This window comes from Augochlora pura, chromosome 8 (genome assembly GCF_028453695.1).
Source record: "Augochlora pura isolate Apur16 chromosome 8, APUR_v2.2.1, whole genome shotgun sequence".
Lineage (NCBI taxonomy): Eukaryota > Metazoa > Arthropoda > Insecta > Hymenoptera > Halictidae > Augochlora > Augochlora pura.
Window position 1 is genome coordinate 7553679 of NC_135779.1, and position 24760 is coordinate 7578438.

General features: G+C 45.8%; 5 protein-coding genes and 1 long non-coding RNA gene across 7 annotated transcripts; 3 read left to right on the top strand and 3 right to left on the bottom strand.

The window, feature by feature from the left end:
• Positions 1 to 252: 252 nt before the first annotated feature.
• On the top strand, positions 253 to 1528 carry LOC144474235 (estradiol 17-beta-dehydrogenase 8). Of its 2 annotated transcripts, XM_078188914.1 has the most exons (4): positions 253 to 499; positions 564 to 680; positions 768 to 1146; positions 1225 to 1528. In XM_078188914.1, the coding sequence occupies exons 1-4, from the start codon at positions 469 to 471 to the stop codon at positions 1439 to 1441; spliced, it is 744 nt and encodes a 247-aa protein (XP_078045040.1). In that variant the 5' UTR covers positions 253 to 468; the 3' UTR covers positions 1442 to 1528. The 2 variants fall into 2 exon arrangements, with proteins under 2 accessions (XP_078045040.1, XP_078045039.1); XM_078188913.1 differs by lacking the exon at positions 253 to 499 and having other exon boundaries at positions 527 to 680.
• Positions 1514 to 2497, bottom strand: LOC144474234 (uncharacterized). Its single transcript, XM_078188912.1, has 2 exons — positions 2272 to 2497; positions 1514 to 2193 (listed from the first exon to the last, which is right to left on the bottom strand). The coding sequence occupies exons 1-2, from the start codon at positions 2456 to 2458 to the stop codon at positions 1514 to 1516; spliced, it is 867 nt and encodes a 288-aa protein (XP_078045038.1). The 5' UTR covers positions 2459 to 2497.
• A 562-nt stretch (positions 2498 to 3059) lies between these two features.
• LOC144474237 (O-acyltransferase like protein-like) lies at positions 3060 to 7499 on the top strand. The gene is made up of 12 exons (XM_078188916.1): positions 3060 to 3390; positions 3828 to 4039; positions 4108 to 4292; positions 4457 to 4923; positions 4984 to 5077; positions 5142 to 5436; positions 5514 to 5593; positions 5656 to 5751; positions 5834 to 5963; positions 6250 to 6424; positions 6570 to 6712; positions 7374 to 7499. Exons 1-12 carry the CDS (start codon positions 3060 to 3062, stop codon positions 7497 to 7499), a joined length of 2334 nt encoding a protein of 777 aa, XP_078045042.1.
• A 2860-nt stretch (positions 7500 to 10359) lies between these two features.
• LOC144474238 (nose resistant to fluoxetine protein 6-like) lies at positions 10360 to 22845 on the top strand. Its single transcript, XM_078188917.1, has 10 exons — positions 10360 to 10977; positions 19110 to 19396; positions 19489 to 19664; positions 19851 to 20005; positions 20231 to 20365; positions 20458 to 21017; positions 21326 to 21631; positions 21697 to 21871; positions 22162 to 22304; positions 22397 to 22845. The coding sequence occupies exons 1-10, from the start codon at positions 10680 to 10682 to the stop codon at positions 22523 to 22525; spliced, it is 2364 nt and encodes a 787-aa protein (XP_078045043.1). The 5' UTR covers positions 10360 to 10679; the 3' UTR covers positions 22526 to 22845.
• Positions 13172 to 19156, bottom strand: LOC144474236 (uncharacterized). Its single transcript, XR_013494711.1, has 5 exons — positions 16860 to 19156; positions 16472 to 16775; positions 15659 to 15759; positions 15236 to 15300; positions 13172 to 15149 (listed from the first exon to the last, which is right to left on the bottom strand). It is a non-coding gene; the product is annotated as an uncharacterized LOC144474236 (long non-coding RNA).
• On the bottom strand, positions 22588 to 24704 carry LOC144474232 (26S proteasome non-ATPase regulatory subunit 5). Its single transcript, XM_078188909.1, has 2 exons — positions 24477 to 24704; positions 22588 to 24374 (listed from the first exon to the last, which is right to left on the bottom strand). Exons 1-2 carry the CDS (start codon positions 24656 to 24658, stop codon positions 23042 to 23044), a joined length of 1515 nt encoding a protein of 504 aa, XP_078045035.1. The 5' UTR covers positions 24659 to 24704; the 3' UTR covers positions 22588 to 23041.
• Between the last annotated feature and the right edge of the window lie 56 nt (positions 24705 to 24760).

Sequence of the window (24760 nt, forward strand, 5' to 3'; positions counted from 1 at the left end):
TTATTTTAATCACTCTTGTTGTAAAGTAGAATTACAATTAACATTTAATAATATTTCAAACAGAGTTTCGAATGCACAGTTTCGATGCCCAATGAGAACTGTCCGTTTAGGGTAGGAATATAATTCAAGTTCAATTTTTGGGTAAACATAGCATACTACACTATGCTTGCGTTGCGTTTCTGACGTCACTGCAGACGTATGTACTTTGACGTCAGCAGCATATGGTTCGGTTACCTAGGTAACACTGGTACATTCTAATTGGTCGACGGCTCGCGTACGTACGTACTCGTTGCGCGTACATCCGACTATGGTTTTATCAAAAGAGAAAAACAACCGTTCAAAATCAAGGCTGCCTCAAGCCGAAACTAATTTTTACAGATCTCACGATTTATTCATGTTACATAATACAATCCCAGAATATGACTTTGTACTTTTCAACGTCGGTAACATAAAGATAAAAACTTGAAAATGGTTGCCGACAAACTCGCTCTTGTAACAGGTATGTATCGAAAATCGAATAGATCGAATGATAGATCGAAATTTTATTTGTTTCCTAATTGTAGGTGCCGGGAGCGGTATAGGTAGAGAAGTTTGCCGAATTTTAGCAAATCGAGGAGCCAAAGTTATCGCTGCCGATCAAAATTTGCAATCCGCGCAACAAACTGTTCAATCGTTGAATGGTCTGAACAAATAATAATATATTACTTTGCCAATTGTTTCATTCTTTTATTTATTCCATATAATAACAAGTCACCATTTTTATGTAGATACCAAACAACATCTGGCCTTAAACTTGCACGTTTCGAAAGCTGATAGCATCAAGAAAGGATTTAAGGATGTAACAAGCAAATACAATAAACCACCAACTATCATAGTGAATTCAGCAGGAATCACGCGTGATCAATTTATTCTGAAACAAACTGAGAGTGATTTTGACAAAGTGATCAATGTGAATTTAAAGGGAACATTTCTGGTTATTCAAACTGCAGTTCAGTATATGTTGGAAGCTAATGTGAACAAAGGCAGCTCGATTGTAAATCTGAGTTCTATCATTGGTAAAGTAGGAAACATAGGTCAGGCTAATTATGCTGCATCGAAAGCTGGTGTCATAGCTTTGACACAGACTGCTTGTTATGAATTTGGGGAGTAAGTACACCAGATATGACGTTAAATGACACGGCTCTTGCAATTGTAACTGTAACAACATAATCATTTTTCTTGCAGATTTGGTGTCCGGGTCAATGCTGTGTTACCAGGTTTCATAGAGACTCCTATGACAGAATCAGTGCCAGATAAAGTAAAAAATATGTTTATAAAAACCATATCTCTTCGCAGGATGGGAAAGCCTGAAGAAGTAGCTGAAGTAATAACATTTTTAGCATCTGGCAAGAGTTCCTATGTCAATGGAGCATCTATAGAAGTTACAGGAGGAATGCACTAAAAACATATTTTTTCTGAATCCATATTTTTGAGCTATAATTAAATTTTATACAAGATTTGCATATTAAACATGTTATTTTTTCTTTCCTTTCAGCCGTTTTGCATGTTTGTGGGCTTTATAATGCCTCTTTTTTCTTTCGTCAATAATTTCTTTATACTTTCTTTTGTTATACTTGGAGAATTCTGCATCGGCCATAAGCTCATCCACAATTGTTTTCTTACGTTCTTTCTTTGATAGTCGGCTAGAATAATAATCCACAGGCGAATCGACAACCTTGCCAATTTGGAAATATTTGGGTAGAACTTTCAGATCGTTCTTTTTATAGAAATGTTTTGGATCTAGTACAGATCTCATTTGAAGAACTTGAAGATCGTGTTTAACTTCTGGTGTCATCTCAGGAGCGCGCATATTGAACCAATGCTCGCCCTTAGTCTTAGCACGTTCTTTGCGTCTCAAAGCTTGCAATTTCTTTTTACTCATTTCATAGGGAGGCACGGATTCCAATTGTTCAAAACCGGGCTTTATTAAGGTTTTCTCAAGTGCCACTTCTACCGTTGATTTGTTCTTTGTTAAATGGACTGGTGTTTTTGTTGTCTTTTTCCGTTGTCCCTTCTTCGGACGCGACCAACCCATATCAGTTTCAAATTCATCGAGATCAATGTCTTTAGTCACGTCGCGACACTCTTTCTTCTTCGCTGCATCATCCTCAATTAAATTTTTCTCTATATCAAAGCTAATCGACGACTTTGGTTCTGTAAATAAATATTTTTAATAACCTTTGAACATCCTAACCTCACTAAAGAAAAATTGGTCAGAACAATTTCAGTTACCAGTATCTTCAAAAACTACATCATCTTCATCGCTTTCTATTAATTGATCCCTCGTCCACAAGTCCTGGTTTCCTTTCGTATCAATTATTATATCCATGACATTTGTCTGAGCTGTTAATTTCTTTATGTCAAACAATCCATACACGTGCCTACATTGGTTACGTTCCGTAACTGTTTCGTATGTCATTCAATTCACGTGTAAAAGTTAAGGTCGGAGAAAGACAGAATGATGGAACCATCGATCGCGCATGCTCGGAATATAACTATTTAGAATTCAAATCGTCGCTAATACTACTTAATCTGTGTCTTTCGATTAACAATGAAGAACAACGTCCCGCTTCCTGGTTGAATAAAGAAAAAACATACCGTACGTAACGTTGCCGTACTTGAGACGATTTACCGTCACATAAAACTTTCTCGAAAAATGCATGTCCCATGTCACTCGTTGACAACTAAAATGGCGGGAAATGTCGAGTGATGTATGGTCGAACGAAAACAGTTTATTAAAGCTCGAGTTTAGAGCGTACGTAATCGTAATTTCAGAGGATCAGGTGACAGGAAGGTGGGAGGCGGTAAGTACAGTATATCTGACCATTCACTGCATAAGGTAGTCACAGTGACTATGAAACCTATGCCCATAGCAGCTTTGCCGAGTACTTTCCCCGATGTGTTCAAATTAACCGCGCGAAAAATTGTTTGGTTCGAAAATTCTGTCCACGAAGAAATCGCGGTTTAATTGAAATTTCAAAATTCGAAGTTCTCTTACCATTATTCTTTCTTGTTCCAAAATGCGAATACCGTTTATATTATTTTTATTGTACGTGCATTGGTGCGTCGTCGGATTAGCAGTTGCTAACGAAGGATTGACAACAATCAGTGACAATTTTAAGAACAATTATAACAGTTCCGAGAAAGCCAGTGTGGAGCAGAAGGATACGGTTCGATCGAAGTCATCGATGTTCCAGTGGAGTAATCTTGAAGAGATTTGGAGTCCATTTAATGCCGCCAGAATTTGGCATAACGAGATTCGAGGATCGCCGAACGTCTCCACGAGTTGTCGACGGGATTTTACGAATTATATGTCGGGAGTGCTGTCGGGAGAACAATGGGCACTGAAAAGCAAGTATAATTAATCGAATTTAATTCTTTGGTATCGTTTTATCGGTGACGTTTCTTGATTAAAAATTTTGAAATTTTTACGATGTGTACGAGACTCTGACCCACAACGTAGATATCTTTTTTCAATGAGCATTCGAGAATAATTGCAGGTGGCTAGGAAGCAGCGTGCAATTAACACCTTCTAATTCAATGACGCAATGGTATAATTTTTTTCTTTTGCGTTACACAATCTCAATTAGTTATCAGCACGCAATTTCAGAAACGGCATTAAGTAAAAGCAACAGTTTCTTGTTACTCTAACCACGGTTCGAAGTAGATGTTGGAATTTGAGAAAGTTGTTCCTCATAGAAATGGAGGAAGTGAAAAATATTTTTCATGTAACGGTCAAATACTTCCTTGTAGCATGAACAAACTAGTTTGGTCTTGATTATTTTCAGTGGTCGATGCGAGCGGCAAGTACACCTGGGGATTGTTCTCCGGTAATGTGTTCTGGTTGGGCTCCTCGGATCAATGTCGCGAAATCGCCGACGAGTTTCTCGGGGAGCAAGAGAACGGCGGCGGCTATCGAAAAGGGAATGTGCCGCCGTTCCTAGTTGGAATCACTTCCGTCAGCTTCCACCTGCGTCCTTTGCACCCGGAACTGAGCGAAGTATAATACAATACATTCGATACTAAACTCGAGACGATGCAATTGATATGCTATCTTCCGCCAAACAGTCTTTCAGAATAATTCTTGGACTCTGCCTGCCCGATTCCTGCGACGTCCAAGACGTCCGAGAACTTTTCCTCTTCTTCCAGAATTTGCGCGAAGATAATTCGTCCTCCGAAGTGGTCATCGATACTGTTAGGAACCTGTCGAGGGGATACTCTCTACGGGAGGACCCGGTCTTCTACGCTCTAGTGTAAGTCAAATCCTCCTTTTCTGAAACAGAGGTGAATTGATTCTACGCCTAGTATAGCTATGCATCTAACTCTACAAAAATTCGCATTACCACTTGCTACTCAGCGTTTACAGCTATACTGAGAACTAGGTCTACGATTGTCTTGACCGATTAATGGCTTGCAGAATCGTTTTTGTCGTGGCCATTGTATTCGCCTGTCTGGGCACTTTCTATGACGTTTCTCTAAGATATCGGGTATTACGTTCGCGGCGAAATACTCAGGATATCGGGAACGCGGCAGCGGAGATGAAAATTATGCACACCGACCAAAACAGCAACGATGAGATCACGATGGCGAAGCTGTGGTCGGTGAAGGAGCACAACGGTGCTATAGGTATATTTGCGTTACCTTGCTCGGATACATTTGCGTCCGGTTACCCTGGTTTTCTTATTACAGACGTGAGGAACACGAGAAGTACTCCGAGACCTCTGTCGGAGGCGCTGTTATCTTTCAGTCTTCTCTTAAATCTATCGAAACTCTGCAGCTTGGATGTTGGCGACGACACGTTGGCTCCTATTCACGGACTGCGACTAATTTCTATGCTATGGATCATCTTGGTCCACACTTGCCTGACCGTAAACGTGGTCTCTGGTAAGCGGGCATCTGAATCTTTCGGTTGCATTTTCGTGTAACGGGTTTTTCGATTTGCAGAAACTAGAACCTTTAGGTCTAACGCGGAGAAGGACTTCTTCTATCAAACGATTAGTAATGGTACCTACGGCGTAGACACCTTCTTCTTCATGAGGTACAAATATTCTCCAACTGTCGCGACATGCATACATTAAGTGAATGCTTTGACTTTGTATTAGCGGATGCCTGGTCTCGTTCCTTTACTTCCGCACGATCACGAAGAAATCCATGCAGAAGATGAAACTCTTGAGGAATAGCTGTGGCAAGTTCCTGGAGTTTCTGGGCATGATCTCGTACCGGTACTTTCGCCTAACACCACCCTACCTTCTTGTGATCGGTCTGATCCAGGTATCCTCATCCTGGTATTACCACCACACGATGCTCGATCTGTACACGTTCGACTATCTAAACTGCAGACAATACTGGTGGAGAAACGTTCTCTACGTGAACACGTACTTCGCCATGGATGAACGGGTACGCATAATCTCATAGAAAAAAAAATATACCACATCCAGTACACTGAACTAAACGATTATGCGCCATCGACATAGTGCATGGTGTGGAGTTGGTACCTGGCAAACGACACATTATTCTACGTCATTGGAGCGATCATTCTCATAATTGGCGTGAGGTACGGGATCATTATCCAAGTCCGAAGGTGCCTGGATAATTAGTTAAAATTCTCGTTTGTAGGCTACTTTCGGTGGCAGCGTTCGTGACGACAATGATTCTGATCGTGTCCTGGATCGTCACGGCGACTATCGCGTTACACGCGCAGTACGTGCCAAGGTAAACGCGTCTACTCTCTTACCGAAAAATCGGCTAATTAGAGTTCCAGCATTAATTAAAACGTCTCATAAACCGAGTACAGCATCGAGGATCCACTCGCTCACTACGAGAGCCTCTACGATAAACCATGGTCAAGGATCGGACCGTATCTCTTGGGGATGATCACTGGCTGGTACCTCTACAAGTCGAATTGCACTCTCAAGATGCCTAAGGTGAACTTTGTATAATTTTCTTCGAGGGCTAATCACTAATCGCCACTAGATAATCGCATTTTCGCACGGAACTATGCCACGACTTCCTACTTCTATAGTGTTGTTTAAGAAACGATCTGCGTCATTAAGCTCGGCATACCCGCAATTTCACGTAACTGGTTATCACTGATTGTATCGTTGTGCAGTAAGAAGCATCGTAATCTACTTTCTCCCTAATGATCGTGGATTACTGCGAACCATTTCATTGCTCGCTAACTGATACCTATAATGTTGCTTCCCATTTCAGACGCTCGCACTGATTTGTTGGATCTTCTCCTTCTTCGTCATGCTGAGTATAGTGTACGGCCTCTACGGAAGTACCTACGGTCCATTCATGTCCGCGGCGTACTCCGCGTTATCGCATTCAGGATGGGCGGTCGCAGTCGGCTGGGTCCTTGTAGCTTGTGTAGCCGGTCATGGCGGTAAGTATCCTCGACGCAACTTCAAACCATGCTGCCCGTGCTTCCTTGTAAATTAATTGCGTTTCTTTGACGGTCGACAGCATGGGTTTAAGTTTTGAAACAATTTCAACGATCCAATTCCTACATGGATAATTATTTTTTTCAGGGATCGTTAATAAGATACTATCCTGTAAGTATCTGTACCCATTATCCAGATTGAGTTACTGCGTCTACTTGGTTCATCCTGCGATTATACGAGCGGTAGTTCTGAAAGGAGAAAGTTCGATGCACTTGACGCTTGGATTGATGGTACTGGATTCATCTTAAATTAAACGTTTTCATAAGCTACAACTACTTTCGATCCACCTCCCACACGGTTCCGCATACATCTCTGCATTTACTTCCGTAACGTCTTACGTCGCCAGTCTAATCTTCTGATTTTCTTGCAGACAATGATATAATTACCTGCAAGTATGTTAGGAAATTTTTTAACAGAACGTTTAGATAAATTTTGAGAAAATAGCGTATTTTTACAATGGTAAATTTAATCTCTCGTTTACCGATCAAACGAAGCAAACCAACTTCTGAAACTTCCGCTAGATCGCGACTCGTTCCCTTTTTCTGCGGCTTTCCACTCTCGTTCTCTCTTCTCCTCCCTCCCTGACGAGCTTATTAATCCCCCTCCACCAGTCTTCACTTTTCATTTCTTCCCCCTTTCACTGTTTTCCTTAGGTGAAAGTGTTGCTCGCCTCGAGTCGACCAAATTTCGACTAAATAACATCATGCTTCGGTCGTTCCCTTTCTTTCACAGGTCCCAGAACAATGAGGTCGGAAAAGTTGAAAGATCTTCATAGACTCTAAACCCCGGATCTTTATCCATATATGAATATATATTTTTATACAAAGATCCGCGGTTTACCAACGACAACTTTCTTCGGAGATTCTTCTGTTAATTGGACATATTTTTCAGGGTATACTCTTCCTGGGGTTCACGATAGCTTCCTACATCGTATCGTTGATCATCAGCATACTCTTCGAGGCTCCCGTGGTGTCTCTCCTAAGAATAGTCCATCCTCTGCGAGCCTGGAAGAAGTAGAAGAAAATCGATCAAGGGATCTGCACTTTTCCTTCTGTACACGTAACAGGATACAGCGTCACGTTCTATTCGATAATAATCGAGCGAAAAATGGGGTGACCGCGATACGTCCAACGACATTACGTAAAGAGACTGCAGAAGGAAAAAGAGTTAGAATTATTCGTCCAGGTGTTCTCGAGATGCATAAGGGGTTCGATAAACAATTTTCTAGAATACCTGATATTTTTATCAGACGAACATTAAGAATAGAACGTCAGTTCCAAGGAAAACTTGTCAGTCGACCGAGATAGGTTTATGCATGAGAGATTTAATTAAAATGCGTGTTCTGCCATGCGCCAAAGACGCCGTACAGTTCGGGAAGCGAAAGAGGAAACTGCGCCCTTGAGGCCTTAATGGCCCTATCGAATTCTACAGACTCTGTGTCTCTTATTCGTCTCTGGGATTTTTTGCAGCGTCATTTTCTTGAAACAGTTTATAAATATACCGGTCCACGCGGACAGCTGTGCCACGCAAGTCCGTTCAAAGGTGGAAGCATCTATGACGAAAGAACCGATGGCCGATGAGCAAAGACCAGCCTTCAACCTTCGCCTCGGCGAATTTCGGCCCGTTTTCAGAAACGAGAAGGTCCTTAATTGCCGCGAACGCGAACCTTGTACACCTGTTACCGAGAACGAGACGTGACAAGACGGAACGCGATTCGCCACCCCGATCAGTTTCACCTGCCGAAACGAGGTGACGCGGCGCGACGCCCATAGGTTCGCGTCACAGGATAAATATGTGACTCTAACGAAAGAGAAATTTTGAATTGGAATATCTATAGAGCTGATCGACTCGTATCGAAAGTTTCTGAACCGATCTCGGACCGACACGTTTCCACGCGAGCAAGCAACGATACGATTGCCGACGCGAAACTGGATAGCTCCGTTAACGATTCTCATTTTATCGGTAACATCGCGTTCTATAAATATGCAAGAATCGCGGAAGTGGAGCGTACAAACGGAGGAAACGATTAAGAATAAAATCTAGAAATCCGCAGGCTAATACTAATAAAAGCTGGTATCGCTGTGCATGGCGGTCATCGCGACGGTAAACGATGTTAAACTTTGTAACGAGCGGCACGCAGAACCATTAACAAATACTCTCTGTGTCGTATAACGATCTACAAGACAAGGATCGCACCTCGAACCGGTAATATCGTATTTTCGGGTGGGTCGCGCATTTTTGTATCTGACCGCGACCTTTTAGAAAAATTTACAGCAGCTGTGGGAACCGTCGACGAACACGGATCATTCGGCGAATTAATTTTTCTAAAAGGACACGGCCACACCTCGATTGCTAATTAACATTAAAACTACCGAGCCTCGAACGCGGCTAATGCATATTGTTTTCTAACAATGACAAAGATTGATTAAAGTTTTGTACGTTCTAAATAGTTCTATAATATAGTATAAGACATAAAAATCAATCATTTTGACTGGTGCGGTAGTTCTAGTGATAAGTGAACGTATTGACTAGCAAATGTTCTAGCAGTAATAATATGTTATAGCGTGCACCGTGTCTCCCATGAAAGGTGTCTATGGTTTCAGACCAAATTGTCACACAATGTATTTTTAACTTGAAATAATAACGCGTATAACAATGATTATTTGACTTTGTTCACGTAAAATACGAGATAGAAGAGGTGACTCCGATAGCGAGTACGGCGAGACGTCAAACATTTCTTGTAGTCACGATGCACCGAGAAAACGGTTGTACCGTCATGCTGTATGTACAAGAAGAGTAAAGATAAGGCGAATTTCAGCACAACCGAGAGTGGCGAACGACGACGAAAGCAGCGTACCGGAGAGAGAGAAAGAGAAGGAAAAAGAGAAACACACTTATAACAACATAAAATTTCCCAGTGAAACTTGCACGCGGTAGACTCGATCGTTTTCTCGCGGCGTATTCGCGCGGAACCTGCCGAGCGCTTCTCGACTAATTCGCCCCCCGATATCGATCGATTTATTCTAACGTGGCTCTCGTTATCTCTCGCCGTTGAGCGGTTAAGTCCGTTAATTAGTAATACAGCAACCGCGAGACCATTACGCTTTCGTGGACAGGACAACGGGCCATTCAACGCGCCGTTTCCCAAACCGGGAGACCAAAAAGAAGCGCAGACACGTCGCAAAATATATTGCCGGAAGAGGAGACGGCCGCGCAAAGGTCAGTCGTCTGTTCAAACACTCGGCTCGTTTCCGAAAACTGGATTCCTGCTTTCTAATTTTAACGAGCCAAACGCGTCTTCCTAGTTTTTTTACCGCGTACGATAAAAAAACAAACGAGTCTGATTCGGTAATTCTTATTCTATTTCGTTTTTCGATCCGTTCATTCCGAGCCTGTTTGTTTAGACGCGGTTAAAAATCGTTAATCTTCGTTTGATGTAACGGTAACCGCAAACACGATCGATTCGTTTGCCGCGTTCGGTAATCGAACAAACACGAAGGATTTGTTCATAAAAAGACAGATTTGCGGCTGGATCTCATCTTGCCTGACCCACGGGCATTATGCTGACAACACGGTTAAGCTCGCCGCGTGTCTCGTCGCGTCGTGTCGTAGCAACGTGTCTCGCCACTGGCGTTCACTTTTCGATACCGGGGAGGTTTGCCGCCCGCCCCACCACTCCTCCACCACTTTCATTACTACCAAGATATTCATCCGGCGAGGTCATTTTTCTACCATTGCCAGCCGCGCGTCGTTCTAGGTGATTCTTGCCACCGAACGCGGAGGAACCACACGGCGTACGGAGAGAACGGGAGGACACGGGACCGATAGCGGCCGAATCGACTGGTTTCGGAAGGCCGAACAAGGGCCACGAGAGGAACAGTCGTGCGCAGCGGACTCACCGGTGTCGTTCATGATGAGAACGGAAGTGGTTCGCGACGGAACACCTTGGAACACATCGAGAATGCGATCGCAAAGCTGTACGTGATCTACGACAGTGAACGCGAAGCTCGAACTCGTATCCCGAATACAAATTTTAAGAAGACAAATCCCGTACTTTACTTGGCTGTGATATCGTCGCGGAGCTACCTCGAAACTACCCCGAGTCAACGATCATGATCGGTTGAGGATCGATCGAGGTTCAAACTATCTAATTAGGACGGTGTTGTATTATAATTAGTGGAAACGTATCCTAGAACAATGAAGCGCTCGTGGATCCCGGTTCTGTTCGCGTTCGCTTCGATCTCTGCGGTGAGATCCTCCACGAATACGTCGCAGAATACGGCGCAGGATTCGTTCGTCGACCAACTGGGCCGAAGTTCCTCGGACATCCGAGACGCCGACTGGACCACCATATCGGAGGCGTTGGATATTTTCAACGTGCGACATCTTGCCAGCAATTGGACCGAGGGACGGTATCCCGTGCAGGAGCAGTGCGCCAAAGATCTCACCAGGTATATCCAGGGACTGCAGAGGCACGAGGGATGGGCCCTGAAAGGTAAATTCAATTTCAGTACAGAGCTTTTAGTATCGGAGCGAGTTGGCGACTTTTGTATCTCGCGGTCTCGTCGGTTAGTGGGAAGCAACAGGATGCGCCTGTCGGCGAAAATCTCTTATACAAATAGAAAGTGTGCGGGGTCGCGGGACACGGCGCGGACAGATTACCGTACTGGCTCACGGTTCTTCCGATCTCTGATCGGAAACGCTTCGAGATCTTCGGGTTTTCAGCCGTCTCGCAAATGAAAAATCGAGCGGTTCGCATTCGCGTGTTGAATCGGTGCGAGAAGTTTCGTAATGCGAGGAAATCGAGAGTCGGAGGGGGGAAACATCTGTCTTCCACCCGGTGAATCGTCCCGGCGAATCCTCCTGGTTTGCCTACTTTCATCGCGAAATTTCACTTTTCGCGACACAATGGACGGCCGCGGCAACTAGTCCCGACACCGAATCGCTTTCAACGCGTTTCCTCCCTCGGTCAATGCCGGTTTTTCTCCAGGGCCGGCAGCTAGCCGGCGTTTTCGAAAGTTTGCCGGTTGATCGTCTTCGCAACGATCGACCGGACATCGTCGTAACGTTCGATCCATTATCAGCGTCCGATGAGCCATTGATTAACCCCGTGCACTGCAACAACAAACATGACAAAAATATATTTTATATTCATTTTCTAAAACTCCTAGTCGATCTAACATTTCAAATAAGTTCCGGTTGAAAAAGCATTAGCATACTTTCCGACGCGAGCTTGCATGCGAGGTCGTAAATATACAGAAGCAAATATAGGAAACGAACATTATCGAATACTCTAGTGGAAGAACCAGTATAAGATAAAGGGGAGAAAAATACATGCTGAAATAGAACCTAGGTAGATAAAAGTCAACCTTCGTAAATTTTATTAAACTACCCACTCTGTTTATTGGATTCAATGGAGCATGTCTGTAAACTGGTCCAGTGGGGAGGTGAGATACCTGGAGCGTTTAGATGGAATGTTAACATTAATTAAGGCTGCAAATCTAAAACATTTCTTTCGTCGAATGATATAACGCCCAAGAACAGTCTACGCATTTTTGTCGCTCCGAGAGCTGCGCATTCGGTTCCTTTGTCACAAAAGATCTGTATCGGGGAAGGGTCAGGCATTCTTCACGATGGCTCGGCCGGTGGTGAAAGGGTTAAGTGGGTCAGGGTCGTCCCTTGGCCAGAGGGAACGCGCGAGGCTAGATCGAAGAGGACGAGGACGATCGAGAGCCCGTAAACTCTGTCGTCATGGAAAAGAGCAACCGACCAGGCAGTCAGATCAAGTTCGACGCGAGTCTTTCCGGATCGGCAACCGCTTTTTCCAGTTGTCACAAGTTTCTCATGTTTTTACGCGGTTGCGATAGACTGTCAACGGAATCAGGTCGCGTCTTCGCCGATATCGGCGACAATTACAGATTTGCAATTACATAGTTGCTACACTCTTTTGCGACACTTTCGTATTTATAATTCATCGACACTGCTAATTGATCTTTATCACGGTTTGATTTCACAAGCTGCTCGAACAGATTAATCGATTGGGTAAACGCACATCGGCGACTCGTTGATCGGACGCGAAGAAACGCGTCACCCAAACCCAAAGAAAAGGGAGCAACGGTCATGGCTCGTTTCCCTCGTTGAACTTCGATTTTCCGTGCTTTCGTGGTAAACCGGCGGTTCGCAACTGGTTTTACCCTGTCGGATCGATTGCACCATTCCGATCTCTGCGGGGGAAGTACATACTAGGGGAATGGTCAAAGGCGTTGGATCGGGCCTCTGATTAGGCTAAACGCGCGATTCGAACGAAAAGTCCCGGGGCCAAGGCGAGCGACCGCGACCGATCGCGAACGTGAATTCGCGGTCGGTTAGGAAACGCTGATATTGAGACCAGTGACCATAGCGAAACTAGGGGGCGGGCTTCGCGACGCAATAGTTATAAAAGGTGGAAAATATCCTTCCCCGGCAAAGATAGTGTCTCTTGTAACAAGAGTCGGAAATGATCGTTTATGCAAGCGCGCAAATTGCGTAGACGTTCCACGTTCGAAGCGTCGGTATTCGCTCGATGATCATTTTTTTTCCATGCATTTTTCACGGAAAAACACGCCAGGAATTAGACGGTTTTAGCAAGCGTTTATTTGCAATTATGCAAATGCTTCGCTTACATATGTATATGGTTATTGGGCTGGACTATTCAGTTGCAGACTACGACTGCTGTTCGACTATAGACAATAACATTAAACCTGGAAAAACTAAACCCACGCTTTGAACATCGTACAATAAATTTTGCTAAAAATATGCTGACAAACGACGCGACATCGCTTTAATACCTCAAGTGCCGGAAATAATCTATTGCTGATGTAATTTAATGTCATAGTTAATGCCATAATGAAAATTATTTTTGGTTGACGGTTGGTCAAACATATTGTTATTTCCAATCACGAAAAAGTCATAACACGATCTCGAATCTAGAATTCTTTGAGCGACGAACGTAGGCGAAAAACCGTGATGACTTCTATCTTGTACCAATTCTATACGGTCGACCGATGGAACCGTGTACAATGATTGAATAGTCAAGTTGGTAAATAGCATTAAAAGATGAGGAAACTGGTTCCTGCCAGAACACTTTCAACATATATCCCGTTACGAATATGAAATCTTCCGGACAAACGCACCGGCCAACGGTATCGGCTACCTTCGGCAGAACAAGCTCCGAAACCCCTCGATTCGAGAGAGAGAGCAATTTGTCAATAACGCGAGGATAATAGGCATACGGCTGTTTATCATTCTCGGATGCGAGGGAGAGAGGAGGACCTCGTTATTTTAACTTTAAGCAGCGCGGCAGTCCGACGGGAAAATAATCGTAGAAAGTTCCGGCCCGCGTTCCATTCCCGGCACAGAATTTTACGAAGACTCCATTATCGTCTAATGTTTATTATTTCCGGTGGGGAACCTCCAAGTGCCGTCGCCCGACAAGCTTCCCCCCAATTTCCGAGCGGAAAAGCCGTTTCGCGGCGGCGAAATTCGACGACTTTCTCTTTCGACGTCCGTACCCGCCCGCTTCCATTATCATCGCGGCGGAGTTCAAATTTGTACAATTGCGCGGGGGCAAGGTGAAAGGTGCGTGCCGCCCGTTGCCTGGGAGCATTACACCGTTATATGACATTTGAAAAGCTGCTCTCGCCGAGTCCGGACATTGTGGGAAGCATTCTTCTATCCGGGCCCTCTGCGAGTGCGCTCGTACATCAGTCGTCCGCGCTTCCGGTTCTAGCTTGAAACTCGTCGAAGTCTACGAGCTTGACGCGAGAAGTCTGTTCTTCGATCGGTGAAAGGTCCGCGTCAAAGAAATTAATTGAACGAGGAAACGATCGCGATAAACTCACGATGGATACGGTGGTGGCGTTGGAAGCGAATCTAATCGATGATCGGCAACCATTCGCCTTAATTGCGATAAACCAGAAGTCGGCGAGCTCCTGATTCACCGTGGCCCTTCTAATGGTTTTAACAAATTGAAAACGACAATGCCCACGCCGTCTATTAATCGGCTGATAACGACGCTCGGAAACACGGTGAAAGGAAATCGCGCGAAGGATCGAAAAACATTCGAGACCGCAATCCAATCATCGAGATCGGCCGGGTAATGATCGTGCACGAGGTGGCCGGCGCCCGCTTCCGTCATCATCTGCAATTCTGCAGCGAACGCGGCGCAACGGGCTCGCGCGATCGCAAGCGTGATCGCGAGTGCGAGGGCAACGTTAGAAAGTTTAAGGAAGAGTCACGCGTGCGGAGGAACCGCACCGGCGAACCAGAGAAACCTCCACAATTATCGAAATTACGTCACGCCGAGCACAAAAACCCGGGTCCCCCGACCACGTCCCGGTACCCCGACGAGGCACCGACGCCACCGCGGTTGCGGAGAAAGGATTACGTGGAAGCCGGGCTTGCGAGCGCAACTTTCACGTAACCCAACTTTTCTTGAATAATCCTGATCCTTTTGCATCTGTTTTTCTTGTTAACAACAGTGACATAACACGCCGCCGATATAACTCTCACAGGCTTCCTACACCGCGCCTAAGCACGCCGCTCACGAATCGCACACACCGGCTAACATTTCTTCCCAATTCCTCGCGTTCTACGCGCTCTTTCACGTTCCACCGTACACTTCCTCACCTAAAACAAAGTACAGATTATCACGATATATTTCTTTCACTTTTAAGAAATGTCCGGCATGTAATCGAGCCGCCAGAAAATCGAACCTTTGTCTTGAACGGTGTATTTTCGCAGCCAGGTGTCTTTGCGACGGTCACCGACGGTCGCTGATCTGAAAGACGAATAAAGAGTCTCAGGGACGCTGCGAGTAGGAAATCGGCGTGTGTGTGTGTGTGTGTAAAAGTAAGAAAGAATCATTTCCCCTTGGATGGTATCCCGCGGCGTTTCTCTCGATCGATTATTTCGAAAACCGAAACCCGTTTCGTGAAACAGCCGGGCTTGTTTACGCGCGCTCGCTCGAGGAATTCGAACCCCCAGGAGTTGCGCAATGGGTGTTAGAACACCCTCTGTACAAATCGAGGAGCACGCGGTAGACGGCGAGGCGGTCGAATTCGATCGGTTTTCTCGTCGGATTAATGTAACGGGTCGCCGGTGTAGTATTATATAAGCCAGATACTCCTGTGATGTACTTTCTACGTGTTTCACCCGCGTGAACAGGTTTCCGTCGGCATAAACTTGAACGGCCGGGTGGAACGCGTGTCTACGACGGCTGCGCATCTCGCCGAAACTCCTGAAAAAGGTTCACGTGGATTAGCACAAACTGAAAACCCTTTTCTTAATCGTTCTCCGCGGGAGTTACGGTCTCGCCTGGAAACCTCGCGGAGAAAGCACGTCGCGCATTTGCACCGTCGTACGCTCGACTTATGCAACACCCGAAATGTGAATACATATAGCACGTGTAATAATTGCGACACCAGGAAATCGTGGAGCAACATAAGTAATTTTAGTATCAGTGTCGCGGAGACACAATATAAATGATCTGTTCCACACTCAGGAGAGCTCTTTTCGTGACAGTTGATCTATTATCAAGCAAATGTATCCCACGCGAATCGAAGTGGTTCAACTAACGACGTCCATTTCCAATGATTTATCGACGAGCTCGGTTGCTCAACGTTTGTTTGGTTCGCGGAGCGGGTTCCGCGGCGGTTTCTTACGATTCATCCGGCGTGGCGCGCGGACCAAGGACCGCAATTAATTCGGCTTGGCAAATCGGCCGATATCAGTTAAGAAACCGCGGGGAAACGCAACCCTGCCCGACGTTCTCGCTGATCGATCGCCGATTATGGGACGACTATTGAAACGACGCGCAAACGGGTATTGCCGCAACTGTCGTGAAATCGTGCCGTGACAGGACAATGCGTCGGGCTATCCCCGGACCCCCGCGCACAAGGCTCGCGTTTCGTTCGCCGTTACAATTTTTCCATTTTTCTTTCTTTCCTTACCTAAATCGCGCGTAACGCTCGCGCGACTCCGCTTATGCAACTTAATCGGCATAAAAGCATCCTCGCATCACGGTTTCACGGTGGCTCGTGACACCAGGCTCTATTAATACGTCGAACGTACATGACGAGCCGATCGAGGAATCACGCATGGGCACACCTATCTTGAAATTGCAGTGCCTCTGCGGCAATAAACCCGGCTGCGAGGTAAAACGGTGCAAACACTCGCCGGACCAGACATTGGGACACGATGTATGTTCACGCCTGAGAACGCTATGCTCACCAAGAATTGAGTCCGAGTGTCCCGCTAGAAACAGAGAGATCCAAGTCATTTTAAATAGAAACATGGTAATATGAAAATGATTTTGTAACAAAAATTTTTAGTGATTACTCAAAGCCCTTGTACGGCGATTTCTTTCAGAAACTATTTTCTGATTTTGGTCGAAGGGTCGTGTATCAATTTCGAAGAAGTGATTGCGTTCTTGTTTCGTAGGCTTTGTCGAAAGTGAAATATGGTTGTCGAGTTAGCTCGTCTTCTCTGGCCAATCAATGTTGCAACGCGATCATCTATGCAAAAGAAGAGCCTTTCTCTTTCCAAATTACTTTCCCTGCGACCATCCGGAACGCGGCGCTCGGCACGTACCGATCGCTCGAAGGTAGACGATACATCATTTCGCCGTGATCTATGAACGGCGATACGTCCGAGAAAAGCGATCGATCATAAACGCGAAATTAACCTACTTCGCGGAGCGGTTCCCGTCGATGTTTCGCAGCTAGAACGGTCCTGCAGCACGATTTTCAAGGTGGTCGAGCGGTTTTGCGTCACGAACAAATTATGTTCTCCTTTAGTTGCAGGAGCTAAGAGCAGCCTATACTTTTCGCCGACCGGCTACAATGTCGGGCAGCCAGCGTACCGGAGCGCCGAGCGTTTCTTTTCGATCAACACCGATTGCGATAGCCCTTGAACTTCGCTAAGGGAACCTCGACCATGAGAGAGCGCAGTGCTCTAGTCGGCAGACCTCTGCGAAAACCGGTCGCGCAAATCGAATTCGTGTTTCGCTGACATCCACAAAATAAACGTCGAACTCCCGGAAACACCCTGCTTCCCTTGAACGGCGGCGGTGCCGCGGGAGCCTTGACGTTAAACGCGGATTCGAAGGCTGAACGCGTAAACCCTGCGGAGGAAATTATCCTCGTTACTCAACCTTCTCGGCGCCCGACTACCCGCGGTAGCCGCGAAATTAGATCACGGCGCGGTGCGTTCTCCTATCGAGGAGCAAGCGACACGGCGCGACACGAGTCACGTGCGACGAACCGAACTTGACTTTGAACAGCGGTGTACACGAACAACCGTGAACGCGTGGGACCCATTGTGATTCTATTTAAGACACGCGCCAAGCGTGCGAGCGTCAATTTCGTGCGGACGGAATTGGCAATTAGTTTCTCCCCATTCTTGGCTTCCAGCTGGCACGGTTTTCGAATCATATGTCGGGGTTTCGCGGCATCGAGTAGAACCGGCGGACGAGGGTTTCGCCGCCGAACGTCGCTCGTTCGCGTAGAATGAATCCGCCGGACCTTTGAACCCGCGGATATTGTCGGACGAGGATCGTGACCGACAACGGACATCGATCCTCTCCGGCGAGAGGAGGAGAGATTTCACCGGTGACATTGCTCCGGCCCGGCGCGGTGACGCGTCGCCGGAAGCCGATTACGAAACGTCTCGATGGAAACCTCGGCGGAGTCCGTTCTGCGTGAAACGATGACGTTTGCAATTCCATCCTGTAACCGCAATTTATCGTTAACGCAACGCGGGGGCCCCATGATTAGAGCGCAACACGTACTCGAGCGGTCTCGTCTGTGGAAATCCGATCGAGGCGGACCGGCACGGCCCGTCCGGGCTCGGCATACCACGACCATGATTAGATAATATGACTTTCTTCTCGAATAGAAAGTCCCGTCGGAGAATCGGTGGATACACAGCTCTCTCGACGGGTGTCGTAATCCCCGTTGGTAATGAAAATTATGTATTAACCGGCGCGAAATTATGCGCGATCCTTCCCTGGAAAATTGTTCGACTTTGTATCGGCGACGAACGCCCACCAGGTTTCGTTCCCGGTCGAAACGAGATCCCGATTGCCGGGCAACACGAATTCCGTGATTTTGTTCCCGATAGTGGGAGGCGCGTAACAAGCTGGTTCGCTTTCGACGGAATTTCGACGGAATGGAGATCCGGAAATGGTCACTGGTCTGTCGAAGGGAAAGTGTCTTGACGGACGAAGTGGGTCATCGGTTACGACTAGTCGTTCAACGCCATAAAACGCGGCAGCAATGTACATACACGCGCGCACGCATACTCGCGGATCGAGCCATGCCGACATATTCATTTTAGCAGTCGCGTATGTAGCCGGAGATTTCTTATCCACGATCCTAAGCACGCGCAGTTGTCTCTCTTCGCAACTTTACGTCCGGTTTCCCGAAACACGTGGGTCTTCTCACGAGACCCTAACTCAAACAAACAGGTGCACGTGAATCGGGAAATCGGACGGATCGTTCGCTGGTCTGACTAAAAATAGTATCTTCTACTGGCGCGCTATGTTCGATCGGTCGAGTGTATTCCATTGAAACGTTGTTTCTCTCGCAGCGGACGATGCCTCGGGCCGCTACACCAACAGCTTCTTCTGGGGCAACTCTTACTACGTCGGCTCCTCCACTGAATGCATCTACATCAACGAGAATTACGCGAAGAAGATGAAGGAAGCCGCGAACACCGCGATGGAGGAGGCGGCCGAGTACAACGCAGAACCACACAAGCGGAACACGGGGCTCAGCGGGAACGACCTCTGGACCGAGTCGACGGTCGTCAAACCGCCTTACAAGCTTGGCTTCTATATGATGACGATCACGATAAACGCCACCGTGTCACCAGTGGTAAATCAACGGGAACCCTCGACCTAAAAGCACACGAACATCTATAGACTCGGAAACCTGAGGAGTAAATCGGAACATTATCTATTTTACAGACCAGGACGATCTACCTGGGAGTGTGTCTGCCTTTCTCGTGCAATGCCACCGACGTCTCTGTGATAGCGAGGCTGGCTGCGAGCGAACTCGCGGCGAACAACTCTATGATCGAGAAGGTCCGGGATCAACACGACATGTACAACATGTACGAGGATCCCATGTTCTGGGCGCTGTTGTACGTTCGATTCGAATCTGTTTAATTTATTCGCGATTGGATTGCCGCGTAGGACCGGTAGCAGAAGCCAGTCGATCGTCTCTTTTAATCTATAGTCAGATATAAACGCCGAGTCACAGCTGAAAAATGAACGACTCTTCGGCGAAATGATTTCGTAGCGGGTCTTGATACTGAGAATCTTTTCAGTGGCATAAGCATGGGGGTTTTCGTACTAATGGCGATCGGTTCCGGATACGATTTGTACGTGACGCGAAAATACGCTCGGAGGAACGTGATCTACGACTTGGAGAGGCACGCGAAGCTCGACCAACTGGCTGGCAGAAATCAAAAGCCGTTAAGTGGTAAGGCACGCGTTCACTCTTCCCTCTCTCTCTCTCTCTCTCCCTATCTCTCCCTCTCTCTCTATTACACCCGCTCTTTCCCATCTACATGATACTCGAGTGCAGTATAGCGATAGGCCAGCTTCGTACTTGCGAGCGAAGGATAATACACTAACACTTACAGACTATCACAAGACTGGGACAGTAGCAGAGACAGTGACACACTTTTATTATGTTATTCCGTAGCTTTTCAAGGTAAGGTCTACCTTCCTGTTCCAGCGGCTGAAGTTATCATTGGTGCTCCTCAATCATTACCAGTGAATAATAACAACGATCACGAAGGTAGCCTACGGTCGAGTACACCAGAGGTGTACAAATTCAGTGAGTAGCGTATTTCTTTGAAACGAACAACTCGAAATGAACGGCAAACACCTGATAATTAGGGACGGTCCTGGCACGAATTTGTTCCGCAGGCGTGATCGAGGAGCTGCTGCTGTCTTTCTCGGTTCCTGCGAACGTGAAGATCATCTGCGACGGCAAAGTAGGCGGGGATACGATCAGCACCATCCACGGCCTTCGTGTGATCTCGATGGCGTGGGTTATCCTTGGGCACACGTGCATCACCGCGTTCAAATACGCCGACAACATGGAGTACCGGAAGGTTGTCGAGAGGAAGTTCTTCTTCCAGACAATCACGAACGGCGCGTTCAGCGTCGACACGTTCTTCTTCATGGGAGGGCTGTTGGTCAGCTTCCTGTTCTTCCGTACGAACGCTAAGGGCGATCTGAAGTCGCTCACGCAGGGTACACGGGGCTTCGTGTCCGGCAGTCTGAAATTTATCGGGCTGCTGATGTACCGATTCTTTAGGCTGACCGCCCCGTACATGTACGTGCTGGTCGTCGTACAGATCGCGATGAAATGGTTCCATTCGAACTCGGTGTTCGAGCCGCCGACCGCAGATCATTATAACTGTCCGAATTATTGGTGGAGAAACTTACTTTATATCAATACCTTGTTCCCGGTCGACCAAATGGTGAGTCCTATCACGTCGTTCTCGAAGATCGGCGCGCGCTCCGACAGTATCGAAAAGCGCGTCCTTCTCTCTCTCTCCCCTTCTCTCTTATACACGCACACTCTTTCTCTTCCTTTCGCGCGCATCTCTCCAGTTGCCTCATCCGCGCCGGAGATAAAACTCGATTGTGACCGACCAAGATCGTCGACAAGGTCACCTTGACCGGTTACTTTTTTTTTCTCTACCTCCGACACAGCGTAATTCTTTCGAAACAATCCGGCAGTTACTCCAATCTAGAGAACACTCTCTAACACCAGACTTCTTTCCAGTGCATGATCTGGAGCTGGTACGTTGCAGACGATACCCAATTTTATATCGTCGGAGCAGTGATACTGGTCTTAGCGACGAACCATTTCAAAATAGCAACGTTCGCGCTCACTACTCTGCTGCTCAGCTCTTGGCTGACCACGGGTTACATCGCTCTGGTCAATAATCATATGCCGAGCTCCGACGATCCTCTAGCGCTCTTTGACAAGATCTATGACAAACCATGGACCCGGCTGGGGCCTTATCTAATAGGCATGGCGATGGGCTATTTCCTGTTCAAGACTGATTGCAAGATAAAGATGACCAAGGTAAACGATCGAGATTCTTGCGAAACCCGAACCATCGCTGATTCGAATCACAAATTATTTTACAGACGACCGTCTGCGTGGGCTGGCTCCTTTCTTCTGCCTGTCTTCTCAGCTTGCTCTACGGATTGTACGAAGCAGATCTCAGCCCTTTGATGGCTGCCGCTTATTCCTCATTGAGCCACAGCGTTTGGGCGCTCGGCTTATCGTGGATCGTGATTGCGTGTAGCACAGGTTACGGAGGTACGCCCTAAGTCGCTACGATAACTATCATTGGAAAAACCAACTAAAGTTAAGAACCTACAGGTCGTACAAGCTCCTCTGAAATTATAGATACCGAAGACTAATTTATTACTCTTCGATTAGCGTACAATTTCAGTTCAAATTACTTACTCCTCGAGTCCCGAAATTTTTCGATTTTTCTTATAAAACTGATAGCTTGTTTAAAGTAGAAATGCGACCGGATGCGCTTCTGGTTCCGAGGCGTCAACGTTGTTTAAAATCGCGGAAAGTAACGGATCCGATGTTTACAGGGTATGTTAACAGTATCCTGTCGGCACCAATCCTGTATCCAGTCAGCAGAATAACATACTGCGCCTACTTGATACATCCGCTGGTGATCCGGTTAACAGCTTTAAATTTGGACTCACCGTTTCACTTAGGGAACTATACTATGGTATGCTTGAGGGGGAAAAAAATAAAATAGTATTAACAATAGTACTCGCTCGTTGTCGAAAGGAAAAATCATAAAATGGACTTATGTTTCAGGCGATCACGTTTCTTGGACAAATGGTGCTGTCTTATGTACTGTCTTTTATTATATCGTTATCATTCGAAGCTCCTATAGTGAGCATGTTGAAGATACTTTCTCCGAAGAAACGGAAACGCATACAATAAGGCAGTGATATGGTAGCTATTAAACAGAACACACACACTGGTAAAATTATTTATACACGTCTTTATTTTAATTAATTGTAACTGATGTAAAGAAAGATCTCGCGAACAGATGCGAGAAAAACACGGAAGAGTTTACAAACTCTGTGTAAAAGAGAAAAAGAGAGAGAAAGAGAGAGAGAGAGAAAGAGAGGGAATGAGAGAGAGAATGAGAGTCACCCGAACTTTTTTGCATTGTCGCAAAACTATGTTAGTCTTAACTTTTTCGTATGTATTGTTACATATAAAATAAATTATTTGTCTTTGTATGTTCGTTTGATCTCGCCTCTCCACAAAAATACACCCTCTCGTTTCTATAGTACGTGTATAAAATAAATATATACTTCCTTTGTCTTATATCATTAAGAAATAATTTCAGGCAAAGGGAATATATATCCTTTCGCAAAAAGCCCACCGAAGTGTTGCACGGCTTTCGTAAACGATAGTCCAATAGAATAACAAGATGAAATGTAATGAGTTTCATAGGCCACCGTCCGTTTCCACCTCGGCATTAATTTCAACATGATGCGGTCCTTGGTTTACAAACTCTACAAACTTCTGCATGGTGGCCCCATCGAACATGTTCGGCTCAGCCTGAGACAGTTGTCTGACGACTTCGTATTTGGCTTCCTTGCACTCTTTGAAGCTCTCTATGTTTCTGTCCAGTAAAAACTCTATGAGACCTGGAAAAACGGATATATATTCCTGGCCCCATGTTTGCGCAGCCACAACCGCCAACACTTCCAGGCCTGCTTGTCTGATATCTGCGAACGGTTGTCTACATATTGCTACAATTACGCTCAACGGTTCGTCGCAAAGAGAGTCGAACCACGACTTCGTTAGCGATAGAATTCTATTGTCCTGCTCTGACTTCTTTACGTCCAGTATAAGAGCTAAGTTTTCCAATCCACGGATTCTTAATGCCGTGGGCATTGTCTGTATAACTTCTGCAATCTTCTTCAGCGCGCATGGCATCGCATCGCCTAAGGCCTGCAATGCATATTTACCTTCCGCGCTTACAGAAACGTGTCCCAGTGTATCCAATGCAACACCCAGTAGGGCTTGATCCCCGCTCTCGATCACCTCGAACAACGACGAGACTACGACCGGGTACTTCGAGAATATTTCATTTGGCCAATGACGCGCGACGTTTCCAAAGAACCTCATTAAACCGGGAATCAGTAGATTCGACAATGGGTTCTCGTTCGCTTGAGCTATCTTCTGAACAAGCTTCCTCAGTACATCCTGCTGCTCCAGGTAGCTTAATCCTTCTTCCGTTAACGCCAATTGTGTCAGAACTTCCAATGCGTTTACTTGAAGCAATATATCCTCATTTTCCAAGATATCGAATAAGCTGTTCAAGAATCCAGATTGGGCAGCAACTTCTAATCCATGTTTCGAAGATTTTGCTATGTCCACAACAACTTCATAAATGCGGAAGCTAATAATGTCATTTTTCACTAGTAATCTAGTACAACTCTTCAATAATTCAAAGGTGTGTTTCATTTGCAGTTCATTCGCGCTTTTGCCAATTTCTTTCATTATACGCATTGAGCATTTAGCTACTGATAAATTTTCATCTGCAAAACTGTTTATAATAGCTAATAATAAAGTGGTATCTGCAAGTAACAGAGACACCAACTGAGGATTGGACGCGACAGACAAAATTTCATGTAATATGAGTGATCTAACTACATCCTCGGGATGAGTTATCAATCGAGGCATATGAGTTGCATATTTTTCATGTACGGCTCCGGGTTCGGACAAAGTAAACAGTGTCTTCAAGATATCGCATACTTCATTCACGAATTCCCTGAAATTAAAAAGAGTAAATAAAATCGATCGTTTAACGGACTCGTTCGGTAAATTAATATATTAATGTGGATTGCAAAAAAATTTAGCGGCGTCATTGTACCTGTCGTTCGAGGTTAACTGAGTAAACAATTGTCCATAGTCGAAATTCTGAAAGACCTGTTCGGATTCTCTGTTGCTTAAACCTCCCAATCTGATTTTGATCTCCGTTAGGATTTCCTTCTTTTCTTCGACAGAATTTAATTCGCTAAGACGAACAACTTTTGACTGCAACCACTCCGCCATGGCCGTCGAACTATCGAACTGATATTACATTTACATACATACATACTATGGACTTTTTTAAAATGCACGCATCGTCCAAACCGGTATTCAGTAATGACGATA